The sequence below is a fragment of the Argiope bruennichi genome, chromosome 9 (genome assembly GCF_947563725.1).
Source record: "Argiope bruennichi chromosome 9, qqArgBrue1.1, whole genome shotgun sequence".
NCBI lineage: Eukaryota > Metazoa > Arthropoda > Arachnida > Araneae > Araneidae > Argiope > Argiope bruennichi.
Window position 1 is genome coordinate 8,671,482 of NC_079159.1, and position 19,260 is coordinate 8,690,741.

The 19,260-nt window shown below is 27.5% G+C and overlaps 1 protein-coding gene across 1 annotated transcript; it reads right to left on the bottom strand.

Annotated features, from left to right (window-relative positions):
• Positions 1-5,784: 5,784 nt before the first annotated feature.
• Positions 5,785-19,155, bottom strand: LOC129985266 (calmodulin). The gene is made up of 5 exons (XM_056095233.1): positions 18,834-19,155; positions 18,319-18,349; positions 14,029-14,172; positions 12,139-12,381; positions 5,785-6,040 (listed from the first exon to the last, which is right to left on the bottom strand). Exons 1-5 carry the CDS (start codon positions 18,834-18,836, stop codon positions 6,012-6,014), a joined length of 450 nt encoding a protein of 149 aa, XP_055951208.1. The 5' UTR covers positions 18,837-19,155; the 3' UTR covers positions 5,785-6,011.
• Positions 19,156-19,260: the final 105 nt, after the last annotated feature.

A 19,260-nucleotide genomic window follows, 5' to 3' on the forward strand; every position in this document is an offset into this window, starting at 1 on the left:
TCCTTTTGATATGTTTTCCAACTTCTGTTCATATTGAGTAAGAGATCTTTGTGAATTGGATCAGTCATTGGATTTTTTGAGCCATATTTTTCACATGAGGTTTTTTTAGAAGCCATTAAATCATATTTAATAGTCTGCACTGCATCTAGGGAATCAATCTTAAGAGAGGTTCTATAGTCAGTGACAAGTGTATCCATTAAGTTGAATGCACTTTCCACTAATGGGCCATGGAAGCAGCTAAGGCAGGCTTTGACCAATTTAGCCAATGTAGGATACTTATAATCATTTTTTAAATTAAAAACTTTAGACCAATATTTATCAATTGTACACTTGACTTGATTTCCACTTTCATCAGATGTGTAGAGCATTTCTTTGGTGATATCAATATCATTCTGGTATAACCTTATTTCAGCTTCTACTTTTGACTTTTCATTATCACTAAAAATATGGGACATAAAAGGTGATAATTTTTCAAAAGCTAATATTGTACTGGTTTTACCTCTTAGCTCTGGATCTAATGCTGTAAAACTAATTAGATATGAATTTTTAAGGGGTAATTTCTGTTTCATATGCTGTGCTGTATTAGTATAAGCTTTCATCAGAGAAATTTGGAATTCTTTTGCTATTGGATGATTTTTTGATAATTTCTTCAGGAGAGTGGAAGCTTCTGCACCAGTAAATATTACTTTGCTAGGTAGATGGAATTCTGGATTTGTGACATCAACCTTTAATAAATCATCATAAGATGTGAACTCTATATTTTCTGGCTTCATAAAAAAAGAGAAAAATTTTGCCATCAATTTATAAATACTGGAATGTATTAAATGAAGCATTGGTTTTTTTGTTTCAAATAATTTAATATATGTGTTGAACTCTGGTAATACTGCTGAATATACTGCCATATGCAATAAAGTTTTGTTTTGCATAACAAATAACCATTTAGTATTCTTTTTATCCGAGCTAAAGCATCCTTTGTGAGTTGTTGGAAATGCAAGCAAGAATACACCCCTTCAACAATTTTTTTTTTTTGAGCTGCAGAAATATTTCTTTTATTGTATACAGTTTCAACATAAGAAAAATGATCCCCTTTATCAGTTTTATCCAAGTAGTGAAAATAAAATGCAATAAGAGCATCCCACAGATCTTTGATTCTTTCTAAAACACATAAAATGTACACCCACCTATGGTCTGGTCTCTTCAAGGGCTTAAGTTTTTTAATGGCAAGGGATTCACAGATTTTGAAAAAATTCTCTTTTACTGCAGCTTTTCATATCAAAATAGATGTCATCAAACAAATCTTCTAAGTATCTATCAAAACAAGAAGCAAATTTTTTTGCACAGTTATTAGCTGTGTGACATGTGTCACCATCAATATCTAATAAGTGGGGTGCTTTGTTTGATCGTAGTCCGGTTTCAATACCCTTTTTTTTTTCCACACATGGTGTTACATGAGTCCATTAATACACTAATTAAGTTTGCCCATGGAATATTATTATCTTCAACAGTATTAAAACTGCTTTAAAAACAGCTTCTGAATTGCAAGATTCCATCTTAAGAGATGCAAAATGATGAACTACAACTTCATTTTGATTGTCATAAAACTGCACCAATATTGCCAGTATACTTTCTTGAGCATTGCTAGTACTTTCATCCAAATTTAGAGAAAATGGAGTCTCCTTTAAAGTTTTAATGATATTTTCCTTAATAGTTTTTGCGAGCCCATATTTCATCTTATAACATGCAGCAGTCCTGGACATTTCCAACGAGTTTAGTGCCGTCTGATCGCGCCTCAACTGTTTGCAGAGTTCAATTAAATTGGGAGCTACATTGACAGAAAGAGAATTCTCGGCGATAAACGAAGTTATTAATACCTCTTGGCATGCTTTTCTTGTCACTATATCCAATGGCCGAGCATCAGTCTCCAGTATTTTTTGAATTAGCATAATTACTTAAAGTCATTGAATGTCTAATGCACTTTGAATATTTTATGTGCGTCACAGTTTTAGAATGATTTGTGAAAGCCTTGAATCCTTCCCTACCATACTTCAGCAGTGAGTTACAAAAAACACAATATGCTTGTCCAGCAACATTTATTTTCTTGCACCATGTGCCGATGGTATCCCCATTACCATCTCTCCGTTCAATCCAATTCCACCTAAATGCATTCCGAACACCTTCTTCTAATTATATAATATCACTATTTATATCGAGAAATTTCATAGTGAAATTCTCTTGCGTACATAAATAAAAAAATATTTCAATAAACGAAACGAAAAATTTACACGTGCATCAATAAATGAAACGAAAATTTTACACAGCGGAGAAAAAAAAGTTGCGAAGCGATCAATGACAAATAGCTAATAAGGCGAAAAATCCCCCTTCTCTACTTATTGGCGCCACGCCAGGAGAGATAAGACCTTTGAACCCACTTGCCGAAAAGAATCCAGAAGAGAATGTCCGAGAACCAGGGGAATGAGTCATAACTCGCAATAAGGAAAGAACAAAAAAGAAGTTTTTTCCCCCTTTTCACGCATTATCACTGCCTTTGGAGAAAGAAAGGAAAAGTTTTCACCACACACACTGACCTTGCGTTTTCTGCTTTCAAAGCAAACAAAATTACCCAGATCAAAATAAATAATTCATTATTATTCCTTTTGAACGACGATCCCCGGAATTTCCGGGTATCGAAGTTCAAAATCCCCGGAATTCCGGGGTTTCCCCGGAGCACAAACACCCCTGTAAATATATAACAGGAGAATTAACTTTTTTTTAGTTGAAATGATATTAATTGCCATCAAGCCATATAAGTCAATGAGAAGTGTGACTTGAGAAATAGTAATAATGAAAAATTAAAAAAGGATTTTTATTTTGTTTCCTATATGATAGGATTTCATACACAAATTAAAAATATATTAGCTATATACATCTTATAAAAAGAAAATCCATTAATTCAAACTGTTTAAAGTTATTTTTTTTCATAACTGCAATTATTTTAGCTAGAATTTTTCGTTGACAGTAACATATAGCAATAAATTCCAAATTCAGTTCCATCTTCTAATTCTTTTTTGGCATTTTATATGTATCTACACTTAATCAATAAAAACATATTAAGTAAATTTGCTTTTAATGAAGAACCCTTTAAGTTAATATTAAACTGATTAATGGCTTTTCATCATGACTGTATTTTTTTTTCAAAAAGTTCCTACATTTATATCAATTCTTTTGAAACATATACTTATATCTTTTTAAAACAATGATAAAAGTTAAAAAAAAAAAAAAAAAGAAAAAGAGTTGATTATAAAATGTTTTTCCTGCATAAGAAAATGAATGGCCTTTGATTTCATACAAATGAGTGCAACTGCTATAAGAGAGAAAAATGCTAAGTAAAGAATGGATCATAAAAAAATAAAAGTTATAAAAAATATAATAAAATGCATATCTTAAGCCAAAAATTATCTGCTATAATTGCAAGAAAGGAAACATTAACTACACATTAATATCTATGATTTTATAAAAATTAAAACTTTGAACCAAAATTCTTGAGCATTACATAAGATTTCTAATTATTTTTCTAGAATATTACTTTGCCTTATTTTTACAAAATTAGAATGGTGTGTTAAATATAACTTATTCTCTAACAAACTAATTATTTTTGAAGAAAAATAAATAACAAAGGCAAATATAACAAATTCCATTAATGGTTTAAAAAAAATAAGTATAACACATCAAACTTACTTTCATTCCGTATTATAGCTAATATCTATTAAGTTAAAAACTGTTCAATTAAGGTTATTTCACATGCTTATAAATACAATTCTAAAAAATGAAAAAGCAGATTATCAAAAACTACATTAAACACAGAATTCAGTTGACAATTCCTTTGGTCATAGGTATATTTTTATGTCTAATTAGTATATTGTCATATTTTTTTTAAAATTATGGATCAAGATTAAGCCATACATAGCTATGGTACATACATAACTATAATTTTTTAAAACATTTTTTTTTCTATATTAAAATCTGCAATAAAAAAAATCTAAATGTTGGCTAATTATATTTACAACCATAATGTGGAAAAACTAGTCAATTAATGAAATTTCTTTCAAAACAAACTTCACTTCAGCTCCACTAATTAAGATTTCCTAATTATTTACTAAGATTTCTATTTTATAACTCATGACAATGCATACAGAGGGAAAACATTCTTTAACCTTTCCTCCATAATTTCCATTTCTCATGAAAACTGTAAAGCATATTTTTACAAAAGATGTTCTTTTAATACTCGCATAATAGCACTTAACTATATAAATAAAAGCAAAATACATGAATAGTTTGTATGCTATAAAGATTCTAATAACTCTATAGATTTTCAACAAATTTTGTTCACAAATATCATGAAGCATAAAAAAGGGTGGTAAATAATAATAAATATTTTAATAACTGAAACATATTCTGTATGCCACCGAGTAGTATTGGCTTTCCTCTCTTCAGATACAAGTGTAAGTATTCCAAGTATTCATTATCTTACATTAAATATGTTTTCATTTTCTTAAACATGACATTTATACTAACTACATAGTCAATAAAAGTTAATTGAACTGGTGATAAAATATATAAATGTTACAATCAAATCAAATTTCACTCATAAGTATTGAAGTATACGAAAATTTTTGGCAATAGCATTTCATGACATTTAATGTCCTTTTTTTAATTAAAGAAAGGTATGGTATTATTTTCATCCTAGCAATTCTGGATATATCAGCAAGTAGCTTAACATTCTTTTTTACATTATCTACATGGAATTAATAATTCAGGCGAGATGAATTAATATTCACAGAAGAAAATAACAGAATATTTAGATATGAACACAAAACTAAACAACTGTAGAACAGAAATATTTACATTAACCATAGTAAATTTTTTTCAATAAAACTGGAAAGAAGTTTAGCTACCATAGTATTTAGGGGAGAAAAAAACATGCACAAGGGTGATTAAATTTGATACTATGTATATACTATAAATATGTGCATGCACATACAGGAAATATTCTATAAAAGGTTTTCTTAATGAAAAAAAAAAAAAAAAAAAAAAGTTCTTATTCATAATAACAGACATTTTAGTTAACAAAATTATCGGTTAATATTTTCAGCTTTTTATATATGCTGATTCATAATCTATTTTTCATTCAACCCTACACATTTCCATATTTAGAATGATTTTCAATAAATTGTAAAAATAAAATAATTCAAAAGAATGAATCTTTAAAATTTAATCATCTTAATTGGAGGTTTTAGATCCAAATATACATTTGATACAAAAGTATTCTTACACACACACACACACACAAAAAAAAAAAAAAAATCTAAAAAGAACATTTTTAAAACAAATTTGTATTTCCACCAACAAAAGAAGATATAAGGAAACATTAGCAAAGATGGACAAGCAATTCTGTTACACAAATTAAGAAATACTGCCACTTGTTCTCAGAAATTAAATTGTGTTTTTTATTCAAATAAAATATTGCAGAAATTCTCATAGTACACATTAGCATTAACTGTAAATTTCAAAGAAAACTAAATATTTCAATTATACATATGCATTGTTAGAATGCTAATGCAGAAAAAGATTCTAAAAACATTTACTATTAAAATAAACAGAAATTGATATATATTTTTTGACAATGATTATTTACTTGAATTTATGTGATGAAAATAAACATTATTACTGAATCCCATTTCTTTGACTTGTTTTGTTTCATAGACAAATGAAAAAAATACAAGTATCTGGAGTCTAAATTTTAATGAAAGTTGGAAATGTACAAAAGCACAGGACAAGTCTAACAGCACATTGACGTATGATATATAACACCAATGCCAATATGCACTGATGGAATATGGTACAAAAGTGTCTTTACAGAGGTAACATTCACAACAGAACTTTCAAAACTAGCTGGACAACATACATAAGTTTGGAAAGCAAGAAAAAAATTTACAGGAATCACCATGCTAGAATCATTTTGACGTCATCATGGTTACGAATTCTGGAAAGAAAAATACACATTATTTCAAAATAACATACAAAACTCTTAAGATTAAAGAACAAATACTAACACATCTAAAGCAAAAGCAAATACAAGAAACAAAATAAAAGAAATTATTAGTTTCTAATATTAATTTTTATTTCTCTTTTGATTAATCAAACATTTACATTAAAATGCAGCTGGAATAAGTAGTAAGAATTCATTAGTGGATATTTACTCTAGTAATCTAATAGACTCAAACAATCAACAACTGATATTTTATTCAGGGTCAATTCAAAATATTTCTAAAAGTTTATTGCTTCCATGAAAATCTTGATCAAGGACCATTTGAACAACTCACAAAATTTAGAAATCTGCATAACCGTAATTCTGTGCAGTAAAATACGAAAAATATTTTAGTTTTTAAATGATCTAAAAACTGCCTTTTTCAAAATATTTCTTTCATAAACTAATACATAAACTGGAAGTTTGGTAATTAAGTATTCTATACAAAATTATAAAACTGTAGAGCAAACTTGTGTTCAACTGTTATAACTTTTAAAGACAATAAATTTACTATTTTAGAATGTCTTCCTTCCCACCTGAAATTTCACTAAGACTTCAATGTTTTGTTTCATTCAGTATCAATCTCAAATGAAAATCATACAACCAAGTATTATCTATCCATTATTTATCTTATTTATCCAAGATGTTCTTTTTAATAGAAAATCTATAATCAGAAAGTCTAACTAATTAAAAAACTCAGCAAAATTCTGAAAATTATTTGATTTTAAATCATATCACTAGCTCAATTTTAATGAGGCGATTAACATTAGTAAACACCATTCAATTTCAAAACACGATGCCGAAAATTGTAATCCATACTATAAGAAAGCTTGTAAAATAGTTCATTGCATAAAAATCGATTCGGTGAAAAAAGCAAAATTAAATTGTGATAATATATTATGGAATTTAAGAAAACAATATATTGAATTATGACAACTACAAGAAACTTTAAGGAAAAATACTCATTAAGAAAACCTTAGTTAAATATGATTTTTTTTAAACTATGTTTGCATACACACATAGAGAAGTTTAAAACAGGAAAGTCCTTAGAGCTTTCATGGCCTAGAAAAGATACTTTTACAGACATGTTAAGTACAAAATTCAAATTAGAACTGCGAAAGATATTCATTTAAAGATGTAGATGAAATGCTCAATGTAAAAACCAGTGATTAGGCAAATTCTATCATTGAAATATGAAATTCAAATTTGAGAGGAGAATCAAATAAAGATAAAAAAAATTGGAATTATCGAAAAATGGCAAATTCATTAAATACAATGGAGAATGAAGATTCTGATATTAAAACACACACACAAAAAAAAACACCTTTTCTAATTGAAACTTAATATTTTTAAGTGATATATAATTAAGTATTGTGTAACTAATACAATTAAAGAATATTCTTAGCAAATTGCTTTTAATTCATTTCCATTTAGACTACAACTTTTAAAAGCTGAATTTATATGGAATGATTTATGCCACGATGCCTTTATCTATGTCTCAAATGTGTTTTTAAATTATTGTTAAAATCTTGATTTCTCGTGATGGATTAAATTTTCTGATAAAAATGATCAAGAAATAATTTAGAATTCTTAAATTTATGAAAATATTTAAAACTAAAACCTAAAAAAAATTTAGGAAACTTAGAATAAAATTTTAACTTTCTTCTTATTATATGAAGTTAGATACTTAAGTAGATTTTGTTCCAACTAATGATCAAGGGGATATAATTCTGCTTGCTCCTTTTAAAAGCTAAAATTCAACTGCTAACTGTAGATGTATGAACAAAAAGCAATAACAAAATGCAGTAAAAATGAAAATGTTAAAAGAAATTCAAATGAAAAAAAAAGGGGGGAGGGGAGGTTAGAGAATGTATAATATTTAGAAAAGGAAAATAAATAAATAAATAATAAAAGTTTTTTTTTTATATTAGTTATAACTTTCAAAGTTATTTAAATGTCAACCATTTTAACTTTTTTAAAAATTTAAATTCAGTTTAAAACTTAAAAGCACACTATAAAAAAATAGTTATTAAGGTAACCATTCTGCAATCTCTCACACAAGCCTGAAAGCTTAAAATGGCAATGAAGTTTGCAGCACATAAAAATAAACAGCAATATGGCAGCCACAATGGAAAGATATCAAGTTTTAAAAAGCTTGGCAAATCTGCCATCGAAGCACATCTACAGCAGCACTTATGTTGAATTGAGCAATACCTTTGATTACGTTTGTTAAGTAATAAAAATCTCTTCCTTTTGGTCCCTTTTCTCCATCTTGTCTCGATGGAAAGGCAATGGGTTAAACTAATTTTGAAGAACTTGGGTCACGCATGCAAGCAAGCTTAAAATCTGAAATAGAGTGCATATTTTCGGGTTGGAAACCAGAGTGCAAGCTTTAACCTTTGGTCTATAAACTGATAAATATGGTCAAGTTAAATTTTTAAAAATATTCAGATTTAAAAACGTTTGTAAATATCTAAAAACTTTTTTTTTGTCTGACAAAATCTAGCTATAAATAAAATGACAATTTGTTGATTTAAAGCATAAGCTGAAATTAAATTTAAAGCAATATTTTATAATGAATTCATAACATAAAAAAAACCTCATCAAAATTCCAATTACACACAAAAGAACCAAAATACAAGATGAACCTATTTTAATTCTACAACTGTTTTAAGTTAACTCAAACCTAATGCAAACAAATTGCATGCCAATATAACACTGCAAATGAATTACTTAATTTGGTGTAATTGAAAATGCATTATTTTAAAGAGAAGAAAATGATAACAATACAATAAAAGTTGTATGATTCCAGACAGAAAATTAAACTAATCTAAACAATGGATTTAAAAAAAAAAATCTTAAGACAAGAAAAGGAGAAATAAAATATTTTCCTAATTATATTACATGTTATTCAATACCAATATGAAATTCTATGGAAATTTATATTAATATTGTGCAAATTATAATATGCAGATAAATTAAACCAATGTTATTCACATTTTTCTGTTAAATTTATACCTGCAAGTCTGCAAATTTTAATAGCATAATACATTGTTTGACTATTTACTTCTAAATAATATTAAATATTAATGAATCATGATACAAACATCTTCATATAAATCTAAGCAAAGGATAAAATTTCTTGATATTTCATTCAAAAATGCCTACTTTATCTTTCTGAATTTTAGTCTTCCATCCTAAAATGCTTTATTTTATTCTGAATCATAAAGATAAGTAAATTCTTCACAAGCATCCCATGACAGATTGATGCTAAATTCTCCACTTCCCTTCACCCTACTGTTACATCATACTCAGATTTATTTGAAGCATCCAAAGCAAGATAGGGTCAAATTTCAAAATAAACATCAAATTAAAATACAAGTTAGTGATCTTCACATCTTACTAATCTATAAATGTAAATTCATATTTTGGAGGAATAAATTTTAACAATTTGATTTTTTTATGAAGATTAATTTTAAATTTCTAAAAGTTGATCTAACAAAAAAAAAAAAAAAAAAAAAAAAAATGTTTTTAAATATATGCTTAAATTTAAAAAATTATATTATGAATAAAAATGCAGAGAAAAATTACTGATACATAGATATTCAGATCATTATTCAAACTAATAGTTAACTAGACTACGTTTCAGTACAGTCACCAAGTAATTACCACCAAGAAGCAATGTGGCTACCAATTATTTGGATTGTCATACAGCTGCTAAACTTCAATGCACTATCATTAGACATTGTGTTAACCACACAGTAGATTTTAAAGACACCCCCATAATATAACAGGTGAATTTACATTTTAATAATTTCACGCTGCACGGTCAACTCATTTTTTTTAAAGCCTAATAAACCAAAAACTGTAAACCCAAGCTGAAAATTTACAGAGGCCATAGAAAAATAGCACTACCACAATCCTGAAAAGGTAATTTTAATTTATAACAGAATTTTCAAATAAAATTCTTATAATTAGTTCCTACAAAAAACATGGATATTTAATTAAATTTATTGATAAAATGGAATTAAATAAATCAGCAAAACTATAAAGTAGTTTCAGAAATTTATTTTACAAATTTAGAACAAATTACTTGAATATTATTTAAAGCATTCCATATGAAAAAAATTTATATTACTAGTTTGACAATGAGTCCTTCAGAATTTTTCTATGAAATTTCTAAATCTTCTAGGTGCAATAGATTGCTATATTCTGAGAAATGTGTGCAAATGTGCACACTGCTTTCTATCGAAAAACGTGCCTGAATGTGTGCATTGTTGTCTACCAAAAAAATGCACCTAACATATACATACCAATTCATTTACTTATTAATCTGAAGAAACCTGAAATACATAATAGAATGCATTTTAGATTTAAGGATAAAGAATTTGAAGAAACAAGTACTTCGTTTACAGATTAGTTTTCCTACTAGGCATTGCATAAAAAAGTTGAAATTATTTATGTCTACATTTAAGCTAAAATTTTCAAAACAATTATTAATTGCTATTTTTTAAAAAATTAAAATAATTGTTATTCAAAAAGTTAATATAATTACTATTTCAAAAATTTTAGAAGTCATACTTAAAAGAAGAAAAAAAAAAAAGTCAAAATTTTTATGTTCCTAATGGTTTTGTTATCCAAGCGATTGGTAAACAACCAGTTTTAAAAAATCGTGTCTATTCAAAATCAATGGAATATCTCATCTATTAAGTAAGAAATAAGCATTATGAATTTCAAAACATTAATTAACAGCACTCTAATAAAACAATTTATTTTTCCGTGCTTATTTTAAGTTGTTCAATTTTGCATGTTTTTAGATGGTCTTTTAGAAATGGCACAGCATATAAATTCATTCATCTTAAATATTCACAAAACAGAAAATATTTATTTTCTTCCAAACATTCTGATATTTCTAGAGAGAAGGAAAAGGATGATTACAATATTAAAAAGGGTATGCTTTAAGGTTCTAACTTTATTATTGCAAAAACATAAATGGATTTGAGAAATTGATTGCTGATATCCAAGTATCTATTCCTATGACAATAAGGTACTAAAAAAGTTCATTGCTTTAAAAAAAATTAACAGATTGCTTTTCTGTGTTAATTTTTTTTAAAAAGGAGAAAAAAGAAAGAAAGGGGGGGGGGGAAGCACGAATTTTGGGCAACTTTAACACACACACACACAAAAAAAAATCCTAATAGTCTAACAGTCATAAATAAAATTATTGTAATCAATATTCTTTGTGTCACATCAACTTCAATAACTAAAAAGAGCAGTTCTCATTAGATACAATTCACATTTTTTACTTAAGAACTATTATTATGCATAAAACTTTTTTAAAAATGAAGAACCTATACTTATAAAAAGCAGTTTAATTGAAATAAGTAAGTTACAGTTTAAGCAATTCAATAAAGAATCAAATTTTATGCAAGATCAAAAAGCATGAACAAAACTTGCTATTTCAGTAAAACTCTTTTCTGGTTAAAAGAATGCTGTCCATGCATTTTTAGCATATTTTGTTCTGTAATTTACAAAATTTCAATACTGTAAAAAGTTGCAAGGATGATTAATCAATTATTCATTAACCATTTCCCTAAAACAATGTCTACAAGAAGCTGTATTTTTTCAGCAGATGGCAATATTCTGACAAAATCATTGCTATCCCAAAATTGGAATGATTACATTTTTTTTTTTATTAATTAATGAAATAGAAAAATAAGATTTGTCAAAAAGGATGACATTTTATTTCCTATCATATGGGCAAGAGAAGGGTACTTTTTCATTTCCTCAGTCAGAAACTTGTCTTCGAAAGATATCTTGAATTTTAAAATAGAAATAATAATCCCAAAAAATAAATTTAAAAAAAAAAAGGAAGAGAAGGAAACAGTCACTTTCTAAAAGTTTGTAGCAGCCAGCCCTATAACTTTAGGAGGTGGGAGAACACCCATTATAACTTACTTTATAAAATGCATATTCTTTATATTTTACAATGAATTCACAAAATTTCAAGAATGAAAGATCTCCAATAGCTTGTGCTTGCATTAATACATTACCTTCATAATTCACTTGACCGTCTCCATCAATATCAGCTTCCCTAATCATTTCATCTACTTCTTCATCCGTTAGCTTTTCTCCAAGATTTGTCATTACATGACGCAATTCTGCCGCACTGATAAAGCCATTACCATCTTTATCGAAAACCCTGAAGGCTTCCCTAATTTCTTCTTCACTATCTGTGTCCTTCATCTTTCGAGCCATCATAGTTAAAAATTCTGGGAAATCGATTGTTCCATTTCCTGAGGAAGAAAACATTAGGTATCTTAAAATGTGAAACCATTAAATAAGATGATGACAAAAACAACAAAATTTGAAAAAAGTTCATGTGCATAGTTAATTATTTATGCATTTAGTTATTTATACAAAATATATGTTTTAACCTTTGGGTTTCGGAAATCACACTGAAAAATTTCTTTTGCTGCAAGGCCCTCAATGAGAAAAACTCAAAAATGACTTCTTCCCCTTCATTTAAATGTGTTTGATGAAAGTGATCTATCCGATTTTGACCACCCATAGTGTTAATCGGTTATCTCTCCCCAAAACAGTAAGCAGGTTACTCTTATGCAGTTTTGTCCTTTAATGAACCCTAGATGTGACTTTGCGTCGCAGTTTTATTTCACTTTCCCCCTAAAAATGTAATTTACTAATTTCGCTGCAGATACCATCAAATTAAATACTACAATACTGAATAAATTATATGCCATTTTCTGTTGAATAATTATTTGGCTATAAAAACATAGCTTCACAAATTTTATAATCATTTATTTATGGTGATAATACAAACATAAACTTATACTGCAATAATTTGGAATGTGAAAAAAGGTACTTGTCCGTTGTAATGGCAACTAAAAAGCACCAAGAAAAAAAATTTCGCCAATTCGACGAATTCAAAAAAATTTACATGTTAATTTTACCATTTAAATTCAATGTGACAATAAAGAGATTTCCTTTTTATTACTAGTGCAACTACCTTTAATTAAGAAGTTAATATAACAGAGATAACAGTAAATTTCTCCAGGATCCATATGCATTTTGGACTGTGTGTGTAAAAGCATTTTTTTTTTTTTTTTCAAAGTAGCAATTCATAATTTGAGAAATGAGAGTGAGATATTAAAACTTTAAATCTTTGCAACAAAAATACAATTCTTACAAGTTTCCTGTGTAATTAATATCTTCAATTCTTATTAAATTAAATTTATAAAACTGTGAAATTATGAAGAAAATCATACAGATGAATCTTAAGAATATGATTTGCATCAATTCTAAAACTTAACAAGCAAAACATAATAAAGGATCAAAAGAGGCAAGTGAGTTATTTATTAGGCCTATTCTTGACTGAAGTGGCTAAGAGAGCATCTAGTTCTCTAGTGTATAAAAAAATTCAATACAATTTAATGTATCTGGAAATATTAGGACAATAATAATTTTAACTATGACCAATTTAAAGTGAAAATTTATGAAGCTATTGATATTGCATATATATTGATGATATGCAAAATTAATTTGGATATAATCGGAACTCCAACCACAAATACATTTCATGCTGTACAATTAAAAATAAATTATTTCTACTAAAAGAATTGATTTAAAGATTTTAACACCAATGTCAAATAAGAGATTAAAATTTAATGACTGACCAATTATATTTAATGCGTTCCTTGGGAAATAACTTTTTAGTCAATGAGTTATTTGCGGAAAACTTATCAAAAAAATTTAATGTCAGAAGAATTAAAATTTAATTATGTGGTAAACATTTATTCCTGAAAACAATAATCTGAACAATATTTTAGACAATTAAATAAAGAGATGAAAACTTAAAGCATTTTAAATGCATAATTTTTAATTTTGGGAAACTATATGATCGATACTCATTTTATATTACTTACCATCAGCATCAACTTCATTGATCATATCTTGAAGCTCAGCTTCTGTTGGATTTTGACCTAAAGACCTCATTACAGTTCCTAACTCCTTAGTTGTGATCGTACCATCGCCATCCTTATCAAAAAGGGAAAATGCCTCTTTGAATTCTGAAATAGAAATAGTTTTCCCAATCAAATTGCTAGAATGTAACTTATCATTTATATAATAGTGGAATAAAATAAATCCATACAACATTTTTCATGACTTAATTTTATTGCACAAAAAATTTACATTATTACATATAAAATTTGGAAAATTTAAATACGCTTTTTTTAATTATTAATATTTGAGGTTGAGTATGTAATACCTCAAAATCAAAACCATAAAATTTATACAAAAAGCATTTTTCTGGGATTTTTTAAAAACATGTTTACTTCTTTTATGTAATAAGTTATAATCTCAGGTGAGCCTGTAATCCCAGGGAGTGAGCTCCTAGTTGGTGGAATTAGGGAATGTCTCTATTGGATGATAGAAGGAAAATAAAATACCTTCTATGAGCCAACAGACAGAAGTTTTTAGGCTGTGGTAGCCTTTTTCCCATATGGACACGAGAACAAGTTGCAATATTTTCCTGCAAGTTTAATATTTTTTTAAGAAGCTAACAAATTATCCCATATTACATATGATCATTCTGGATTCAACTAGTAAAGTTGTGACAATGATTGAAATCACAGCTTAATAATAATAATAATAATTTAAAACTCGTTATCTAATCTGGAACTAATATAATAAGTTAAAAAAAAAAAAAAACACTATTCCTTTGAATTTTACATATACCTCTACTTTCTTTAGCACCCATCCTATATTACAAAGCATTATATCAAGCCCATATTACTCTGTCAGTAAGATGGAGTGCAGAAAGAAAGAAAGAAAAAAAAAAAAAACTTGGTATAATAGTAAATGGTATGTTTTGTTCTGTGGGAAAAGTAATTACAATATCTGGATGGCATCTTCCTATCTCTGCACAGGAGCTCTTTTATTGGTACAATAATATTAATTAATAAAAGTACTTAAGATTACACTTTGTTTATTATACAAGAATAGTAATCAAAAATATAATTTAAAACTTAAAACATACTTAGAATTTTACTGGCAAGAACCATTTATTCAATTTGCCTCACTGTATTTTTGGGCCATCAAATTATGAGAAGGCAGATACACTAGTCATCGATATATTTAGGTTTTTTTTTTTTTTTTTTTTTAAATCTAAAGTATTGTTGCAATGATGTTGTGATGACAACATTCAAAACTGCATACATCTTTCAAAATTATATACAGACAGGCAGGTACAATTCCACCCCCCCCCCCTTCAATTCAGAAAGGTACAAAGTATGAGATATTCATTCAAATGCTGTGGCTGAAATTTTTGATGATTTAAAAATGTTTTGGCAATTCTAATACTTTGAATTAAAGAAATTAAATCGATGAAGAGCTTATATATACTGTGATAAATATTTTTATTTCAAAAATCACACACCCAGTACAAAATGTCTCAGATGGTTTGAGTTTTCTAAGCCTAGAACAATCTAAACAAGTTATTACTTTTCAGCAACAATAATTAATAGTTCTAAATTTTTCTACCATTTTTTCTGCTCTCAAACAATTATTATTCCATTTTAACAACTAGAGGTCGTATGTGCGAATTAAGATCAAATATATTTCCACAAGAATAAGTTTATTTGGATATTCTTCATAATCTGCATTTTTATTTTATATTGCAATTATTAATATCTTCCTTCTAATATACCAATTAAAGTGCACCTAATCTATTTCTTATAATTTTAGAAGGTACTCTCAACACTGATATAATTAATCTATATTGCATATTTAAATATAATATTTAAAAATTCTACTAAATTATATTTTACTAATGCAAGTTAAATAAGAAAATTCAATATTTTTGTCTTACATTATGCCTTTTGTCACTGCATTCTTTTTCTGATCAATAAAGTTGTAGTGTCTATTATAACTTTGCATCACAATGTTCCAAAACATGCAATGCCTCACTTCACTTGCTTCCCAAATTATTAAATTCAATTACAAAAATTGAAAAAATAAGTGAGTGATCCTTCTTTAATAATGAATGATGGTTAAAATCAAGCAGATTCATAATTTTCAACTCTATAGCTTGTCTCTTTTTCCCGTCTCTCTTTTTGTGGAAAATGGAACTCAATTCAAGAAATTTTGTGGGAGGGTTAGAATTCTTGAAAATGACTAATCCTTACTCTGAAGTTTTGTATGTTATTTTGTCAGTAACTTTGGTCATCTTTACTAGCAGCTAAATAAATTGTTTTAGTCTACATTTTGAATTTTGTTAATGTTTGTTTTATATAATTGTGTAAATATTTTTAATTATATAAATATTATAGCTTTCTTATTTTAAACTTAATTGTAGTTCATTCTTTATTGTAAATTAATTGTACAGAAAATGGCACATCGAGATCTACTAAAGCACTAAAAATATTTCAAGAATTGTCTGCGAATAGTGAATCTGAGCAAGCTTCCTGGTCACACTAAACCTGTAACACAAATATAATTTAGTTTTTCACTATAACTATGCAAGCACATTTACTCATTTTTATATTTAACTCCTATGCTTGCTTAGTCACACTTTTCAGAGTTCTAATGGCTCAGTGTTCCAAATGATGGAATACTCACAGAAATAAAGTGGTGAATACAACCATCACGAAATTTAACCTATGTACTTGCTCCTTTGGACACAAAGAGACTACCCACAACTTTTTTTTTCTGAATCTAAAGTTTAAAAAGTAGTGGGTCACAAAGTGTTTATATAAGCTTTGTAACAATTTATATGCACTTTTCTATATTGTTAATTTATTAGTTGGACTAACTTTTCACATTTCTTTATAAATGCTGACTTTTGCAAATGAAAATTTACCAACAACAAAATGCAAATTGCAACTTAATCAAATAATAAAGTTCTAAAATTTTATATCTACAAATCTAAGAATTTTAAAAAGTTAATAAAAAAAATGTTTGACACCATAATAATGCAATTGTTATATAGAAATTTTAACCGAATATCTATTTTGTTACTGCTTGAATTGATCCTCCAATAAAATATATAGATTATTCCATCATGCTTTCAAATTGTTTTTTAAATATTCTTAAGGCATTTAAAGTATGAAATAGAAAAATTGAAAGAACAGAAATGTCCAAAATAACTTCATATATGATTTTCAAATTCCTCATAAAAGTCAAATAGATCATTGCCTAAATATATAATTAAAAATTAGGAGGAGTTTTTTTTGCATGTGTATAATTTAGCCAAAATGAAATTCAAAACTGAATGAATTCATAAATATGACAAAAAAATTATATCATGACAGCAATCATACAAGAGCAAACACAATGCTTAAAATATTTGTTCAATAAATAGAAGTCACGATTGAAAGTGACAAAAGTTAAAGTTTTTAATATTTTATTTCGATAAGAAATCTGAATAAACAATTTGAACACTAATAATAATATAAAGAATGTAAAGTAATAGAAGACTGTATACATGTTAAGAATGTAATATAATGAATGTACAGGTTCTTTCCTCCAAATATACTTATTTCAGTATAGAAATGATATCAAAAACATCTTTAAGAGAATTTTAAATGCAAATTTATTTTCTATAAATCTGCTCCAAAATCTTTGCAAACAGGCCATCAAAATACATACACATAATATATTGAGAGCATCTCCTGTACATTCAGAATAAAAATAATTTCCAAACTTTAACTGAAACTTGGGATGCTTCAAATTTATTTTTATTAAAATATTATTGAAACAAAATTAATGAATAACTAAGAACTTTCAAGGTGTAATATTGCAAATGGACTGTCTAAGACCTTTACAATTAATATTTTGGATTAAATGGCCAATTAATTAAATTAAAATTTTGATCAAACTTTGCATAAAGAAAAATTTAAATACTAATGTTTGTACATCATCCCTCAGCTAAACATTATCAGCTTCATACTATGCGAGGACAATTGGCGCTCTAGATGTAATGTTCTCAATAAAAATGTATACACACTGTTTCAGATTCTTTTCTTTTTTACTCAGTGAATTTCACTATAATAGACCCATTAGTAAAATGGAATTTTATAAAATGTCAGAAAAATATTATAGATAAAGAAATTTTAAAATAATTGCATTTCATATTGTTAAATATTATGTATACAATATTACAAAATATTCCTTAAAGTTACCAATAAACTTTTTAAAAATTTAAATGTACTTACCGGCAATTTGTTCTTCTGTTAATTGATCGGCCTGAAATAAATAAAAAAAATATAGAAACGATAATGTAATTATTTATTATATTTTACATCCATTTATCTAAAATAAATAGTTACTTTCCATTTCCGGGTAACAAAAAAATAGCAATGAAAACCTCAAAGTTAAAAAAAAAAATCGATAGTAGTTCAAAAGTAGGACAATCAGTCCAAAAGCATGTTTTAAATATCTATTTATCTGCAGTAAAGTTCACGATTTCTATTCAATTCTTAAATTTATAGAAAACACTCGCAATGTCTAGAAATTACTTTTCGCAAAACACTTACATTCCCTCTCGTATTTCACGTGGAATCGGGCAGTATTTGATTGCCGATCAGGAAATCGGCCATTGCTTTTAGTGCTAACGCTTCCCCGCATTGACGCAAAAGAAAATCAATTATCCGACATATTCATCGCTAACAGAAACCGAAACTTAGCAATATGCAAAGATGCACATTAGAAAATATAAAAAGAATCTTACCATGCTGGTTTAATTGAGGATTAAAAACTGTCAAGACAGCGAAATAATCAGGTGTACACCAAATCCTACGCAAGCGGCGAACTAGAGAAGCAAAGAGCGGATTCGCGAATTGAATCCAAGAGCTCAGATTTAAAATTTACCAATAAGAATTGAGCACTAGTGCACTGAGAGAAAAATGGATATTCTCAAGTAAATTTAGTCACCACTAAATAAGTGACACGCTAGTGCATGCAAATCGTAAACGTTTTAAGTTGAGACTGGAAAAATTCGCTGCATGAAGTTTCGGAGGTAGCTCTCAGACTCAACCACATCACACTGTTTACTAAAAGCGCGGGCTTTCCCCAAACCTACAAGGATGTAAGCCTACTTACCATTGGTTTCTACCTATCTGCAATGCGTCATGTTCTCTGACTCGCTGCAGTGGTCA

Bases quoted from the DNA above. Each gene is read 5' to 3' on its own strand.
- LOC129985266 (XM_056095233.1), bottom strand. The intron at 14,173-18,318 runs GTAAGTACATTT...TTTCTATTTCAG, and splicing joins AACAGAAGAACAAATTGCCG to AATTCAAAGAGGCATTTTCC. The intron at 12,382-14,028 runs GTAAGTAATATA...TTTCTTCCTCAG, and splicing joins CAATGAAGTTGATGCTGATG to GAAATGGAACAATCGATTTC.